This window comes from Elephas maximus, chromosome 11, assembly GCF_024166365.1.
Source record: "Elephas maximus indicus isolate mEleMax1 chromosome 11, mEleMax1 primary haplotype, whole genome shotgun sequence".
NCBI lineage: Eukaryota > Metazoa > Chordata > Mammalia > Proboscidea > Elephantidae > Elephas > Elephas maximus.
In genome coordinates this window covers 70,330,718-70,348,241 of record NC_064829.1, presented here as the reverse complement: position 1 = coordinate 70,348,241, position 17,524 = coordinate 70,330,718, and the positions used below count along the sequence as shown (strand labels likewise).

General features: G+C 36.8%; 1 protein-coding gene across 7 annotated transcripts in view; it reads left to right on the top strand.

Moving 5' to 3' along the window:
* LOC126085121 (GPI ethanolamine phosphate transferase 1) overlaps positions 1–17,524 on the top strand; it is a 108,789-nt gene that overhangs the window by 53,110 nt on the left and 38,155 nt on the right. For all 7 annotated transcript variants that reach the window (XM_049900141.1, XM_049900140.1, XM_049900143.1 and 4 more), the window contains 6 exons: positions 6,863–6,941; positions 8,074–8,256; positions 11,010–11,149; positions 14,046–14,145; positions 14,250–14,342; positions 15,611–15,702. In XM_049900141.1, the coding sequence (XP_049756098.1) occupies positions 6,863–6,941; positions 8,074–8,256; positions 11,010–11,149; positions 14,046–14,145; positions 14,250–14,342; positions 15,611–15,702 (687 nt within the window). The remainder of the gene's footprint in view (positions 1–6,862; positions 6,942–8,073; positions 8,257–11,009; positions 11,150–14,045; positions 14,146–14,249; positions 14,343–15,610; positions 15,703–17,524) is intronic.

The window sequence follows — 17,524 nt, the reverse complement described above, 5'->3', positions numbered from 1 at the left end:
GAGGTGCACTCCCTAATAAAGGCTATAGTCTTTGATCTTCATCAGTAAATGATTCAAGCCCTCTTCACTTTCAGCTAGCAAGGTCATGCATATCACAGGTTGTTAATGAGTCTTCCTCCAATCCTGATGTCATGTTCTTCTTCGTATAGTCCAGCTTCTCAGCTGTTCAGTATACAGATGAATAAGAATGGTGAAAGAATACAACCCTGATGCACGCCTTTCCTGATTTTAAACCACACAGTATTCCCTTGTTCTGTCCAAACAACTGCCTCTTAGTCTATGTACAGGTTGCTCATGAGCACAATTAAGTGTTCTGAAATTCCTGTTCTTCGCAATGTTATCCATAATTTGTTACGATCCACACTGTCTAAGGCCTTTGCATAGTCAATAAAACCCAGGTAAATGTCTTTCTGGTATTCTCTGCTTTCAGCCAAAATCCGTCTGACATCAGCAGTGATATCCCTCATTCCTAGTCCTCTTCTAAATCCATCTTGAATTTCTGGCAGTTACCGGTTGATATACTACTGCAACCGTTTTGAATTGTCTTCAGCAAAATTTTACTTGTGTGTGATAGTAAACATACTATATGATAATTTTCATATTCTTTTGGGTCACTTTTCTTTGGAATGGGCACAAATATGGATCTTTTCCAGTCAGTTGACCAGGTGGCTGTCTCCGAAATTTCTTGGCATAGACAAGTGAGCACCTCCAGTTTTGCTCTGTTTGCTGAAACGTCTCAATTGGTATCGGTCAGTTCCTGGAGTCTTGTTTTTCGCCAGTGCCTTCAGTGTAGCTTGGACTTCTTCCTTTAATACCATCTGTTCTTGATTACATGTTACTTCGTGAAATGGTTGAATGTTGACCAGTTCTTTTTGGTACAGTGACTCTGTGTATTCCTTCCATCTTCTCTGATGCTTCCTGTGTCAGAATATTTTGCCCATAGAATCCTTCGTTATTGCACCTCGTGGCTTGATTTTTTTTCTAAAGTTCTTTCTGCTTGAGAAATTCTGATCATGTTCTTCCCTTTTGATTTTCTAACTCCAGTTCTTTGCATATTTCATTATAATACCTTACTTTGTCTTGTGGAGCTGTGCTTTGAAATCTTCTGTTTGGATCTTTTACTTTGTCATTTCTTCCATTTGAAGCTACTGTACGTTTAAGAGCAAATTTCAGAGTATCTTCTGACATCCATTTTGGTCTTTTCTTTCCTTTTTTTTTTAAGTTACCTTTTTCTTTCTTCATTTATAATGTCCTTGATGTCATTCCACAACTTGTCTGATAGTTGGTCATTAGTGTTCACTGTGTCAAATTTATTCTTGAGATGGTCTCTAAATTCAGGTGGGATGTACTGAAGGTTCTAGTTTGGCTGTCATGAACTTTCTCTAATTGTCTTCAGTTTCAGCTTGAACTTGTGTATGTGCAATTGATGATCTGTTCTGCAGTCGGGCCCTGGCTTTGTTCTGACTGATGGTATGGAGGCTCTCCATAGTCTCCTTCCACAGATGTAGTCGATTTGATTCCTGTGTATTCCATCTGGTGAGATCCACATTTATAGTTGGTTTCTATTTTGTTGAAAAAAGGTATTACCAATGAATAAGTCATTAGCCTTGCCAAATTCTATCATGTGATCACTGACACTGTTCCTATCACCAAGGGCATATTTTTCAACTATCAGTCCTTCTTCTTTGTTTCTAACTTTTGCATTCTAATCCCCAGTAATTATCAATGCATATTGATTGCATGTTTGACCAATTTCAGACTGCAGAAGTTGGTAAATATCTTTAATTTCTTCATGTTTAGTATTCGTTGTTGGTGCATAAATTTGAATAATAGTCATATTAACTGGTCTTCCTGTAGGCTCATGGATATTATCCTATCACTGACAGTGTTGTACTGCAGGATAGATCTAGGGCTGTTCTTTTTGACAATGAATGCAACACCGTACCTCTTCAATTTGTCATTCCCGGCATAGTAGACCATATGATTGTCCAATTCAAAATAGCCAATACCAGTCCATTTCAGCTCCCTAATTTTAATGCCTAGAATATTGATCTTTATGTGTTACATTTCATTTTCGATGGCTTCCGTTTTTCCTAGATTCATACTTCATACATTCTGTGTTCTACTTAATGGATGTTTGCAGCTGTTTCTTCTCATTTTGAGTCATGCCACATTAGCAAATGAAAGTCCTGAAAGCTTTACCCCATCCGTGTCATAAGGTCACCTTTATTTTGAGAAAGTAGCTCTTCCCCAGTTGTCTTTTGGGTGCCTTTCAACCTGAGCAGCTCATCTCCCAGCACTGTATCAGTGCTCAACTGCTATTCTTAAGGTTTTCACTGGCCAATTTTTTAGAAATAGATCAACAGATCCTTCTTCCTAGCCTGTCTAGTCTGGAAATTTTGCTGAAAGCATTCCAGCATGGGTAACCCTGCTGATACTTGAAAATACCGGTGGCATAGTTTCCAACATCACAGCAACAGGCCAGCCACTACAGTATGACAAACTGACAGGGGAGTAGTGTAAGGTATATATGTATATATATATATATACACACACACACATATATACATACACGTATGTATGTATATGTACATATATGTATGCATACACATACGTATTTATATATAAAATAGTAGCATTGTACCATTTATATAACATGAAAAACACAATAACTATATAATTATATATGTTTTTTTGTATACGTAGTTTTTTATGTGTATAAAATTGTCTGGCTATTGTGTTTTTAGTGTTACGTAAATGGTACCATGTTACTAGTTTTTTTTCAATTCTCTTTTTCCATTCAGTGAGGTATTCAGGATTTTTCTTTGTTGATACATGCAGAACCCTTTATTCATTTTAATTGTTATATGCTATTCCTTTAATTATAGAGCTCTGGTAGTGCAGTGTTTAAGTGCTCAGCTGCTAACTGAAAGGTTGGTGGTTCAAAACCACTAGCTGCTTTGTGGAAAAAGATTTGGCAATCTGCTTTTGTAAAGATTACAGCCTTGGAAACCCTGTGGAACAGTTCTGCTCTGCCCTACAGGGTTGCTCTGAGTTGGAATTGACTCAACGACAATGTGTTTTATTCATTTAATTACTACCCTTTTGGCCCCCCTTCTTGTATTATTGTCATTGTTTTTTGTATGTTTTTTTTTACACAAATATGAGCATACTGTACCTCTGTTCGGAACTTTGTTTCACACAAAGCTCTTTGTTTAAAATATGTGATACCAAGAAGATTTATTTTGCACCCTTCTCTACGTGATGGAACACCAAAAGAGAAATTTTTCTATATTGGAGGACAAGTTTATGAGAGTTTTAATGTCATGGGTGCTGAAGTGAGGTTTGTACAGAACATATTCTAAATGTCCTTTGGTGTGTCTGAAGATTTATAAATAGTCCACTTACAAAAAATTATGTTAGCCTAACCCCTGTTTCTCTACCTGAGTGCTTCATATGTCTCCATGGGTCATATCATACCTCATAACACAGTGTATTTCTTTTTAAAAAGTCCTTCTCTCATTCTTCTTAAAACTTCACCTGAAAATATGCAGTAAGTAGTTAAGTATTTAGCTCTAAACAAGCTTTCTTTTTATCTTTTTATTTAATTTAGCAAATCCTTAGGTGCTTTAAGGATGACCATGTATAATATTCTCTTATTTTTCTTACTGTTTTAAGTCTAGTATTTTGATAGCATTTTAATCAGCTAAAATTTATTGACTCATTTTATGCACCTAGCACTTTGCTAGGTATTATTATAGATATAATGGAAATATCAGACATTTTCTTGGCCTACATGGAGGATAAAATTTAATTGAAGAGAAATAAACTGATCATTAGACCAGAATAAAGTGCTAATGGCATGAGGTGAGATTTGGAGTAGACCATAAAGCATGAGAAAGATTTTATTTTGGAAAAGGGAGGGGGAAGGATCTTTACAAGCAGTAACTCAGAAGTGAGTATAAGATAGGTGAAGAATGAAGAATGTAACCATTGTATAGCTGAAGCTGTATACATTGGGGATAATGAGAAATTAAAAAGAACAAAAGAGAGGGCCACCAATAGTTAGTCCAGGGAGTTTGGAATTGATGAAGTAGACAGTAAGAGGCCCATATCAACTGCAAGTCAGTTAGAGAATGTAATCAGTATTTTAGGAACCTGAGTGAATCAGAGTAAGGTGGGAGGAAGAGACCAACTGGAAAGTTTTTACAGAAATTTTGCAAATCCAACTTAGACATATATAGCTTTCTTCTACTTTCAAAAAATGCCTTTGACTCAGTAATCCATTTCTAAGACTTTTCTTAGGAAAATATTTCAAAATGTGTGATGTCTGCAGGACAGAGAACTAGGTCAAGGCAGCATCTGAAGTTGTTTTTCTTTCGTGTGTCTCTGCCTCTTAGCACTCTTTTCCTCTAGATCCCGGTGAGTCCAGTGGTGGGGCATTTTCCTACCACCTGCAACAGTGAGAACCCAGTGATTGGGTTCCCCTGAGTGGAAGGATCTGGGAATCCTTAGAATAGGCACAAGTTCTTAGTCAGGGGTTCCCAAAGAACGCTAGGGGGTCTGTAGATAGGTTTCTGGGATGCATAAATTTTATGAAATTCTGTGTAAAATGTTGGGGGTATGTGCATTTTCTAGATGGAGTTTCAGATTCTGAAAAAGCCTGTTACACCTCCCCGTCCAAAGTAATAACTATTGCTTTAAAAAAGCGCATGGCACCAAATTGGTAAAATTAGTAAACAAATTAGTAACCATTGCTTTACTTCTTTCAGCTTTCAGTCTTACCTCTTCAGGGACTGCTAGAACCAAGTAGGAGAAGACTGGTGATTATATTAGGTTGAACTGTATGAAATTGCTAATATTTAGTAGTTTGTCACATAAAAAAACATCAATTTTATATAATCCAACCTAATATATCCTTAAATAACTGTTTATACACTTTTTTTTTAAAATAATTTTTGTTGAGCTTTAAGTGAACGTTTACAAATCAAGTCAGTCTGTCACATATAAGCCTATATACACCTTACTCCATACTCCCGCTTACTCTCGCCCTAAAGAGTCAGCACTTCCAGTCTCTCCTTTCGTGGCAATTTTGCCAGTTTCTAACCCTCTCTACCCTCCTATCTCCCCTCCAGACAGGAGATGCCAACACAGTCTCAAGTGTCCACCTGATACAAATAGCTCACTCTTCATCAGCATCTCCCCTACCCACTCCCCAGTCCCTTCCATGTCTGATGAGTTGCCTTCGGGAATGGTTCCTGTCCTGGGCCAACAGAAGTTTTGGGGACCATGACCGCCGAGATTCCTCTAGTCTCAGTCAGACCATTAAGTCTGGTCTTTTTATGAGAATTTGGGGTCTGCATCCCACTGATCTCCTGCTCCCTCAGGGGTTCTCTGTTGTGCTCCCTGTCAGGGCAGTCATCGGTTGTGGCCAGGCACCATCTAGTTCTTCTGGTCTCAGGATGATGTAAGTCTCTGGTTCATGTGGCCCTTTGTGTCTCTTGGGCTCATAGTTATCGTGTGACCTTGGTGTTCTTCATTCTCCTTTGATCCAGGTAGGTTGAGACCAATTGATGCAACTTAGATGGCTGCTTGTTAGCATTTAAGACCCCAGACGCCACATTTGAAAGTGGGATGCAGAATGTTTTCATAATAGTATTATTTTGCCAATTGACTTAGAAGTCCCCTTAAACCATGGTCCCCAAACCCCCGCCCTTGCTCTGCTGACCTTTGTAGCATTCAGTTTATCCCGGAAACTTCTTTGCTTTTGGTCCAGTCCAGTTGAGCTGACCTTCCATGTATTGAGTATTGTCCTTCCCTTCACCTAAAGTAGTTCTTATCTACTAACTAACCAGTAAAAAACCCTCTCCCACCCTCCCTCCCTCCCCCCCTCGTAACCACAAAAGTATGTGTTCTTCTCAGTTTATACTATTTCTCAAGATCTTATAATAGTGGTCTTATACAATATTTGTCCTTTTGCCTCTGACTAATTTCACTCAGCATAATGCCTTCCAGGTTCCTCCATGTTTGTTCATACACTTTTTAAATACAAAAGTATTCAATTTAGAAGTATAAGTTTTATTTAAGGAACGTTCAGTTTTGTGTTTACTTGTGCTTATTTATTTTAATAATGTAACTGAGTTCTTGTTGTATTTTCTCAATTTCTGCATTCCATAAACTTAATGCCTTTAGGTAGATAGGTAGGTAGGCAGACAGTTTCAGGTTGCACATTGTTTCTCAGGAGTATTTTCTTTGTTTACTCCAGGTTTCTACTGTGGTAAAACAAGCACAGGGAAATGATTGAAAAACAAATGAAATATAGGAAACCCCAAACAGTAAACGATATAATATAGGAATGGTCAATAAGTTCAAATTGTACCCTAACTTTGATTGCTGGCTAGGCTCTGCCTGGAGTGTTTTGATGATAAGAACTCATAGACCTCGCCCAGACTGAGGAATAAAAAGCACCAACCATTATGGATTTGCCCTGTCTGCCATAAACACAGGAGGCTAAGGGGTTGAACTCATACCACATGTCTGCTGTTCCTTTAGTTATTTTGGTTTAGTTAGAATTGCTTTGTTAATCAGAGTATTACATCTCTTCAACATGAACAAGTATATGACGTTCATAAGTGTAATTTGGCAGTTTAAACTTCAGCTCAAAAAAACCAAGTTTAACTATAAGCAACTCCTTGGAAAAGTTCTGATAACAGGCAACAATTCAGTTTGAAATCTATTTCTTTCATTTTTTCTCAATTTTTACCATCTTTTCAATTCAGCTATATATATTATGTATATATATATATATATATATAATGAAAATGAGGAAACTTTGAAACCTATGATTTTTTTTCCTTTGTAGGTTACTTTCTGATTCTAAACAGCTCAACATTTTAGGAAAAGCAAGATCTTACATAAAACAGCAAAAATATGATGAAGCAGTAAGTATACAGACCTTCTATGTGTAAATTGCTGGTCATCAATTTGGGGATAGGGTGAGGTATGGAGATGAGCGCAAAGAGGGCAGGCCAGCGAGCTTTCTTGAATCCTCAAGAAAGGATTGAATATCCTGAGTGGCTGCTTTAGCCTTCGACATACTCCTCTTATTTCAGATAGTATTATGGGTAAATTTTCCTAGGTAAATATTGGAAATGAACTTCTATGCCATTTTTTAATATTGAGAAAATATATTCTCAGATTCTGTCACCCTACTTAATGTATGGTGCCCTCGTGGTACAGTGGTTAAAAGCTTGGCTGCTAACCAAAAGGTGAGCAGTTTGAGTCTACCAGCTGCTCCTTGAAAACTATATGGAACAGTTCTACTCTCTCTGATAGAGTTGCTGTAAGTCAGAATCAATTTGATGACAATGATGGCGATGGGTTACTTAGTATGTATTTTGTAACATGACATATTTGTATATTTGGAATTACCTATGTACTATAAGAAGTCTAATGGTTCATATTGGAACTTTCACTCTTCCTACCTCCTACCCTAGTCTGGTTTCATTATTTGTTTCCTTTTTATTAAATGGTCTCATGATTTTAAGGAAAGAAAGAATTTTATGTTTAGTTTCTAAAATGCCTACGTAAAACTATGTATTTCTAATACTTATTTTTTTGTTGTGGTTTTAAAGCAGTAAGCCACTCTTCTCCTCTAAAACATTAAGTGCTATTTTATAACTGATTTGGGTAATATGAGAAGGTAAAAATGATGTAAGCATTGGCATCTCAGTTATGTGGGACCTGTATTAGAGAGCTTTATTTCTTTTCTTGTGCCATGTGAAGATCATTTCCACAAAAGTGAGTAACTTTAAAATACTGCATATAGAAAGATCATTTACATTTAAAATGCCCTTTCTTATGAAGATTGAAAAAAAGTTCATTTTATTCAGGAGTTTTTCTTGTACTTTGCAAGATCCTTGAACAATTGAGACCTGTTCTTGGTCTATCATCTATAGTTATTCACTCTAAATTTAATACAGTGATCTGTAGGAACTTTACAATGTTGCTTTCTTTGAAATTTAGTTTTTCTTATTCTTTCCATGTAGCAAGTTATATTTTCCTTTCTCGTAGGTCTCCCTTTGCAAGGAGCTGATTCATCTTGCATTGAAAGGATTGTCCTATTATCACACTTATGACAGATTTTTTTTGGGCATCAATGTTGTTACTGGTTTTGTGGGATGGACATCTTATGTTTCTTTGTCAATCATCAAGTCTCATTCCAACCTTACAAGAGGTGTCAGTAAAGAAGTTAAGGTAGGTTCAGAGAATATAATAAACATTCAAGTAATAATATGAAATACTAGGAGTAAGGAAAGGGATTTAATCAAATCAATTGTGATGCATTCACATAATGTACAAGTCGTTATATTAAGCTAACTCTTATTTATCTATCTCTTATTTGCTTTTATTGTTTTGGGTCATTTCTTTTTCTCAGTTATCTCTATTTCTTCAGTTGGGAAGAAGTTGTATTAAATTTATTAATAACAATGGCTCTGTAACTTAAAAGGGCTATAATAGCTGTATAAATAATTGAAATTTTCCTATGGTATTAATAGTGTTTATTTTTTGTTATAACCATTTAGTACGTTATAAGTATTCCATAACTTTCTGTTACAGGTGGTCACAAAATTGTCTTAGCACAATATATTTAACTTTATCTGATATTAAAAGTTTAGGAGCTAGAAACTGATAAAATCAATGGCTCAAAATACTCCTTTTTAAATAAAGTGTATTTTTTGTAGTTATTCTCATCTTCTTTCAACTTTCTGATATTCTTATATACGAATTTCCACACTTTGTATTTATCCTCACTGTAAGTATTAGCCCATAGTTCATTGTATTTTCAGTGCAAAAAAAAAAAAAAATCCCAAAACACACAAAGAAAAACTCCTTGGTATGGAACTCCCATTGCTTTCTTTTTTAATCTCCATTTCCAGTGCTATTCTCTGATAGGTTTCTCTAGTCACTGGTGAGGCTAATGCAAGGGAGAACTAGGAGGGAGAGAATAAAAATAAAAGTAATAGTAGCAAACATCATCTATTAAGGAGTAGCATGTTCTGGGCATTTAAAAAAAATCTTTACATAATGTCATCAAGCATTACCAACCTTGATAAGTAGGTATGGAATTATTATTTTCATTTTATAGATGGGGGAAACAAAGTCTCAGAAAAGTTACTCGATTTGCATATGGTTACACAGTGAGCAAGTGGCAGAGCCAGGATTTCAATTCTGATCTATCTGGCTTCAAACTCTTAATCACAACCCTCCTTTTTGCAGCTGTTCCCTAATTGATCCTCATTTCTTACTTCCCTTCTGGTGACATTTTATGCTAATGGAGAGGAAGTAGAAAAAGGAAACCAGCCTCGTGCTTTTCCTCCCTAAATCCCCCTACTCCCAGGATGCAGTTCTTAATCCTTATCTTACTTAGCTTTGGTTAGCAAAGCAGAGAGAAAATAGAGAAAACAAAGAATAGATGCAAAGGGCTGTCACATCACCTCTCCACTCCTGGCTCTCCCCTTTTTTGCCTTCAGGTGGGCTCAACATCTTCTAGAGTTCCCAATTATACTTTGTACCCATTTCTAACTCCTGTGTCATAACCTAGAAATCTTGTTCTTAGAATCACAACTTCTGCAAATATGTGTCCTTATCCCAGTCATTTGTGTTTCTGTTTCTGACCCAGAGCATCCATGAGCTATGCAGGTCCATGGAGGCCGTCTAGTGACTTACATTGAGGAAAACCATTCTTTGTTCCCTGGGTGGTTAGGTGAATGAACCTACTGTAGTTGAGCAACGGAGACAGCAATGTAGGTAGCAGGTCATATTGGAGCTTGAATAGATAGAAGTATTATCCCAAGTGAAGATTATGCCCCTCAGTTTATTGTAGGCTACATAGGCATTTGTGAGCTAGCCAGGGAACGCAATCAACATTTATAAAATTATTTCTAAGGGGAAATGTGTTCAGAGTTCTGAACAAGTTACTTGCAAACAAACTTTAAGAACATAGTGCACTTTTTTTTTTTATTGTACTGTAGATAAGGGTTTACAGAACAAGCTAGCTCCTTATTAAACAATTAGTACACATACAGTTTTATGACATTGGTTACTGACCCCACGACATGTCAATACTCTCCCTTCTCAACCTTGGGTTTTCTCATTATCAGCTTTCCTGTCCCCTCCTGCCTTCTAGTCCTTGCTACTGGGCTGGTGTGCCACTTTAGTCTCGTTTTGTTTTATGGGCCTCTCTAATCTTTGGCTGAAGAGTGAGCCTCAGGAGTGACTTCACTACTGAGTTAAAAGGGTGTCTGGGGGCCGTACTCTCAGGGTTTCTCCAGTCTCTGTCAGGCCAGTAAGTCTGGTCTTTTTTTGTGAGTTAGAATTTTGTTCTACGTTTTTCTCTAGCCCTGTCCAGGACCCTCTATTTTGACCCCTGTCAGAGCAGTCAGTGGTGGTAGCCGAGAGTGATCTAGTTGTGCTGGACTCAGTCTGGTAGAGGCTGTGGTAGTTGTGGTCCACTAGTCTTTTGGACTAATCTTTCCCTTGTGTCTTTGGTTTTCTTCATTTTCCCTTGCTCCCAACAGGGTGAGACCAATGGAGTATCTTAGATAGCCACTCACAAGCTTTTAATACCCTAGACGCTACTCACCAAAGTAGAATGTAGTACATTTTCTTTATAAACTGTGTTATGCCAGCTGAGCTAGATGTTCCCCTAGACGATGATGGTCCCCACAGCCCTCAGCCCAGTAATTCGGTCCCATGGTGCACTTTTAAGTTGACAATTGCCTAATTGCAGAAGTTCCATGCTGTTCAGCTTTCTTTTCTGTAATGGGCTTCTCAAATGACAGATACTTAGATTTTTTTATTTTTTGAATGCAAATCTTTGATTAATCATTTAGTTGTAGAGCCACTGGAAGAAAGTAATGTTTTTTCTTCGCTTTATAAAATCTCTTTAGAAAAACTGTCAATTAGCATGGGTTTGGAACTGTTTCAATGTTTTGTTTGATTTTCAGAAACCAAGCCATCTCCTGCCATGTAGTTTTGTAGCTATTGGCATTTTAGTAGTATTTTTCCTGCTGATTCAAGCCTGTCCCTGGACTTACTATGTGTATTGTTTGTTGCCAGTGCCCATATGGTATGCAGTTCTAAGAGAGTAAGTAATGCATCTTGCTACCTCAGTTTGCATTTCATTTACAGTAAAATCTGTATTTAAAATAGACTAGATTTCTGTAGCATAGTCAGCAAAGACATATTAATGAATGTCTTGATACTCAAATTGTCAAGTTCCCTTTATCCATGTATAGGTATGTAAAACGTTATGTATAAGCATCCTTTTTGTTTTATCTTTCCCTTTTAACGTCTTCTTTATTGCCCTGAGGTAGCAGTGACCTTGTTCCTTTCTTAGTGTATCTTTTATAAGAAAAATCTGGAATAAAAGTAAAATAATTAGTATTGATCGTGCTATGCCTAGAGTAACTTATATTTTGAACTTGCCTCATCATCCCAGATTCCAGCAGAATGTTTAACAAATATTTGCATATTTTATTTCCATACATTTTGCCCTTCCTTTCCTAGCCATTGTGTCAGCCTGGATAAATGAAACCTTTATAATTAAATCCTTTATAACCAGTTGCCGTCTAGTTGATTCCGACTCACAGTGACACCATAGGACAGACTAGAACTGCCCCATAGGGTTTCCAAAGAGTGGCTGATGGATTTGAACTGCCGAACTTTTAGTTAGCAACCTAGCTCTTAACCACTGTGCCACCTGGGCTCCAAATCTTATATAAACCCATTGCCATTGAGTGGACTCCAACCCACAGTAATGTGTAAATACAGAGATTAGTCGATATATATGCTGTGGGTCTACCTTTAAGGGCTTTCTTACAAGTTGGACTAACAGTGGATTCTTAATGTTGTAGACGACATCAGAAGTAAGGGTCTCAGGCAAGTTTCAAGCTCTTTTTAATAACACCACTGAAGTATAGGTGGTTAAATGGTAAAATTCTTGCTTTCCATGAGGAAGACCCAGGTCTCATTCCCCACCGATGCACCTCATGCACAGCCGCCACCCGTCTGTCAGTGGAGGCGTGTGTGTTTCTGTGATACTAAACAGATTTCAGCAGAGCTTTCAGACTAAGAGTGGGAAGAAAGGCCTGGCAATCAATTTCCAGAAATCAGCCAATGTAAATCCTATTGATCACAACAGTCCAAACCCCAGCCAATCATGGGAATGGCACAGGATCAGGCAGTATTTAGTTCCTTTGTACTTGGGGTCACCATGAGTTGGGGGCTACTTGATAGCAGCTAATAACAAAGCATGGTACTGATCATCTTCACAGGGAGCCAGGATCATATTGGAGATCTTGATGATTTTTATATTTGCATCATTAATCTAGCATTCAAAGGTTAGTCTTGGACATCCAAGAATCCTCGGAGAAAACCAAACCCCTAAAGCAGAGCAGGGAGTGAGAGGCCAGAATAAGGGTATTTTTAAGGTTGGCTAGCATGTGCATCCTGACACTGTATGTATTTTTTATCCTGACTTTTGTTAACTACAGCTTTGACCACTTCTTTTGTCCTCTGAAAACAGTAGGTATCAAAAGAATTAAAATTTTTGTTTATATAAAAAAATATATTGAAATGTTTAAAATACTAACTTTTTAAATATAAGGCAAAAAAGACACTGACAAAAGAACATACTTCTGCTTCTCCATCTGAAAGAATAGGGTTGTTGGATATGGATATTTGAATCAGATATTTTTCTATTGTTATTTACTCTAATTTTAAAAATTTTTAGAAGGAAAAGTTTTATCATTTTAGAAAATCCTACCCCACTGAAGAACCCCTCCTGAATTTTTAAATGTCCTAATTATGAAGATGACATGCGTATTTAAATCTCAACGGAAAATGCAATTTTGAAAGTGTATTGTTTTCTATCTTCATCTTCTTCATACTTTATACAGAAAATAAAAGATAAAAATTTACTTTTCTTCTAGAAAGAAAAAAAATCTCCTAAATGATTTTATAAAATCCTGTCTTATTCCTCTGTTCTAATTCACTGTTGAGAACAAAAGAAACATTCTCCTTTTGACTGGAGTTAGCGTTTCTTCTCTACATGGCACCTTAATAGCTTTGATAGCATTATGTAGCCATTCTTTTCAATCAGAGAAAGGTCATAAACCGATACTGACCTTTTATAATTGTGCATTTAATAATACACTAAAAATGCTAAAGTTTCTTTTTTTCTAGTGATGGAATATAAAAAGTACTTAAGTATAAAATACATTCATAATGATCATAAATTTACATTTAATCACAATTAGTGTACAATTAGTGATATATTGGGTTTGGAAAAAGTTATTTAGCTCAGTGAAAAGGGGAAACTAAGATTTCCCCTACTTAGATTAGGAAAATCTATCTTATTTCATTGAGATAGGTGAGATTAAAATATAAGGTTAACCTTGGTGATTTTTTTTTTTTTTTCAAGTTTTCAGTTTGTATACTTTTGGGCTCATTGTATTTTATTTCTGATATTCTATCTGTAATTGTACATATCTACATTTCAAATAAGATCAGACAAGACTCATTTACTGTCAAAACCAAGTAAACCTTTGTAGTCATTATCAAATTAATTCAGAAATTAAAATTTTCCTGAAATACTTCCAGAATTCCAAAAGAAAGTTCAGGTAAATAAAACAAATTTATTAGAGTTGGGAAGCCCTGGTGGCATAGTGGTTAAGAGCAATGGCTTGCTAACCAAAAGGTTGGCAGTTCAAATCTACCAGGCGCTCCTTAGAAACTCTATGGGGCAGTTCTGCTCTGTCCTATTGGGTTGCTGTGAGTTGGAAACGAATCAATAGCAATGGGTTTCTTTCTTTTTTTTTTTTTTTTAGAGCTTATCTTAGTTTTTGAATAATCTATAAATTGAAATTTCCTTGGTTTTTAGATTTGCTCAAAAATTTTATTCTTCACTATATATGACGTAAGATTTTTTTTTTTTCCCTGTATGGAGCATAAGTAGTCTCTTTCTGTAATCTTTTAAACAGATTTCGAGTTATTCAGGACCTTGTTGCATCACTGTTGACCTTTCCCCCGAGTCATTTTGTTGGCTATCTGTTAGCCTTTACCTTGGGAATTGAAGTATTAGTGAGTAATTTACCAGATTACTATATTTTCAGATTTCTCTCGTATTTATGTAACTAGTATTAAATGACCGCTTTTTTAATTTCTCGTTTGCAATTCATGACTAGGTTCTCAGTTTTTTCTACCGCTATATGCTTACAGCTGGACTCATTGCATTTGCGAGTTGGCCATTTTTCACCCGGCTGTGGACTCGAGCAAAGGTATAAGTACTATGTTTTTCATAGGACAGACTAGCAGCTACTTTGTTTGGATGCATGTTTAACTCAAGGAAATGTTCCTCTCTTTCCCCAATGAGGGTAGAAAGCGTCCTTATGTAAAGAGCCTGGTCCTTTTGACAGGAGGACTGAGGCTGTCTTTAAAGTTTCAACGATTCATAGTCTTTCATATCAGAATGAGCCAGTGATGTGATGATTGAAATAACTATAGAAGCAGAGCTGATATGTTATTCTCTGAAGTACTTCCTGAATTCCTTGAACCTCAAATATCTAGATGATGGATCAGTGGAGGAACTGCCAAGAGAAACCCCGAGAAGTGCAGTCTCATAGGCGGTCATGCTGTGGCCTCAAGGCAGAGGCGTCACTCCCTCCTGGCTCTGTGCCCCTTCCCTAGCTCTCTAACAATTTAGCCTTTCTTTTTTTTCTCCTGTAAAGTATGTATTCACGATAAACTATATAAAAATATTTTTACATCTGATTTTCTTTCTTTAACTAGTAGGGAATTATAATGTGCTCCCACAAAGAATACTCTCATGTTTCCAGTTTTTGATGGAGGTAGTGCTGGTGGCGCAGTAGTTAAGAACTCAGCTGCTAACCAACAGGTGGGCAGTTCAAATCCACCAGCTGCTCCTTGTAAACCCTGTGGAGCAGTTCTACTGTGTCCTTTAGGGTTATTATGAGTTGGAATCAACTCAGTGGTACGGGTTTGGTTCTTTGGTTTTAGCGGGAAGATAGAAATACCTTCTTTCTATGTTTGAGAATTTAAAATGGTCTCCAAGTAATGGAATTGCTGATCATTTTTGTCTTAATCTAATTAAAAAAGTATTTTTAATTAGTTCCCATCTGGGCTCAAGTGTTTGATTACTTTTGCAGGCCAGTTTTCTTAGAGATGCCGTTAATAACATAAATTGAATGAAGTACTTGCTTTGAAGTATCGGATCCAGGTTTAAGTCCTGGATGTTTCATTTACTAGTTACAGGCCTTGTATCATACCTTAACTTCTCTGAGCTCAGTGTCCTCATCTGAAATATTGTGAATAATAAAACCTGTCCCTTAAGGTTGTTGTGAGAATTAAATGAGACAATGCTCTGTTACATCCAGTATACTATGTAGTATATGATAGTCTTCCATCAATAGTAACTATATATTACTTTTTCAAATAAATAGTTGTAAGGTTTTGCATTTTCCTTGGACTGGCGTTGCTGGTTTTCTGTACCGTTTTTGTCTGAAGATAACTTTTTTCTCTATTTTAGATCGCTTCACTGAGTTGGACTTTCTTCTCTTTGCTTCTGGCGGTGTTCCCGCTGATGCCTGTTGTAGGACGAAAACCAGATATCTCCCTCGTGTATGAACAGTATTTTAACTTTTATTCCTTTCAACACAATTATTTTTCTCTACCAGTACTATGAAATATGAACCTAATCTTAATCATGAGTTTAAAATCACTTGAAGACACTAGAAGTTAAAATACTATCAAACTACTACTCAGGAGTTTTGGCATTAAGGATCCCTGGAGATGCATCTGGGCCTTCACAAACAATTTGTGCCAGATAGTGATAACAGAAAATGTCAGGAAAGAAAAAAATAGTAGATTTTATTTCTTTTATATAGTAGGGAATCTGGAAAAGGTTTTATATGAAAAAAAATGTTCTGTTACCAAAAAAAAAAAGTTCTAAAACCCGTGATAGAATCCCTATCTCCTCTGCCTTCAAACATGTCCACACTTACAATGTCTTAGAAAAATGAAGTTTTCTACTCTCCTCATCCGAATGTAAAGGTCTTTATGGGAGGAAAATTTATTTACCTTGACACGCAGCTCCTTTCTGTTTAGTCACTCAAACTGCTGCAGAATCCTTCATACCTGAATTCCCTATGCTGCTGTTGTATTTATTTCTCCTCAGCATGACCCAAATAAGTCTATAATATAGACTTTTAACTTTACTCTTAAAAGAAAAAAATACATATAAAGTAGCTGTAATATTCCTGGTACTTCAGTGCTGTAAAGTAAAAACGTATTTGCTAGTGAGTAAAATTCCAAATTATTTAAAAAAGAAAAATAATGTTAATCATACATGGTTATTTTTCATAAAATTTCATAATAGTCTGTTTTGAATATATAATTTTTTTTCCTTATGATTCTCAACAAGAGTATTTAAAGAATCAAAAAAAAAAAAAAAGACAAGTGTTATCCTAGGGTTTTCTGCTTCATATGCTCCTTAGGTGCCCACTCCTGCCTTTTGCTCTTATTTTTCTTTTCTATGAACCAGCTCCTTTTCTCTTAGTTCTGTTATATTGCTAGGGTCCAAAATCTGTCCGAACATAATTTGGGTTGTTCTATAAAGGTCAGCAGTTCAAATTCACCAGCCACTCCTTGGAAACACTATGGGACAGTTCTACTCTTTCCTACAGAGTTGCTATGAGTTGGAATCGACTCGACGGTAACAGGCTCATATTAGATTTTTAGGAGATAATAGAACTTAACAGTAGTACACTGTTTCTTTGATATTGGTCACCTTTGACTTCGGGAACCATACTATGCCTGGTGTGGTCCCATGACTGTACAAATGTCTCATCTTCCTGCTGCTCTTGTGAGGAGATGCTGGTAGTCAAGCCCTGACTGCGTCCTTTCCTTCCTTTAGCCAGGGCACAAGGTCAGTGACAGAAAGGAGCTGTGTGTCCTGCTAGAAGTAATTATTTTAGGTGCCATCGAGTTGGTTCCAACTCATAGAGACTGTACGTACAACAGAACAAAACACTGCCTGGTCCTGGGTCATCCTCACAATCATTTCTTTGTTTGAGCCCCTTGTAGCCATTGTGTCAGTCCATACCATTGAGGGTCTTCCTGTTTTTCACTGAGCTGCTGCTTTACCAAGCATGATGTCCTTCTCCAGGAACTGGTCCCTCCTGATAACATGTTCAAAGTACGTGAGACCAAGTCTTGCCATCTTTGTTTCTAAGGTGCATTTTGGCTATACTTCTTCCAGGACAAATTCATTCCTGCTTCTGGCAGTACATGGTATAGTCAGTATTCTTCGCCAGCATCATAATTCAAAGGCATCAGTTATTCATTGTCTGGCTTTCCCATGCATATGAGGTGACTGAAAATACTATGGCTTGGATAAGGTGCCAGTTCACCCTCAAGGTGACATCTTTGCTTTTTAACCCTT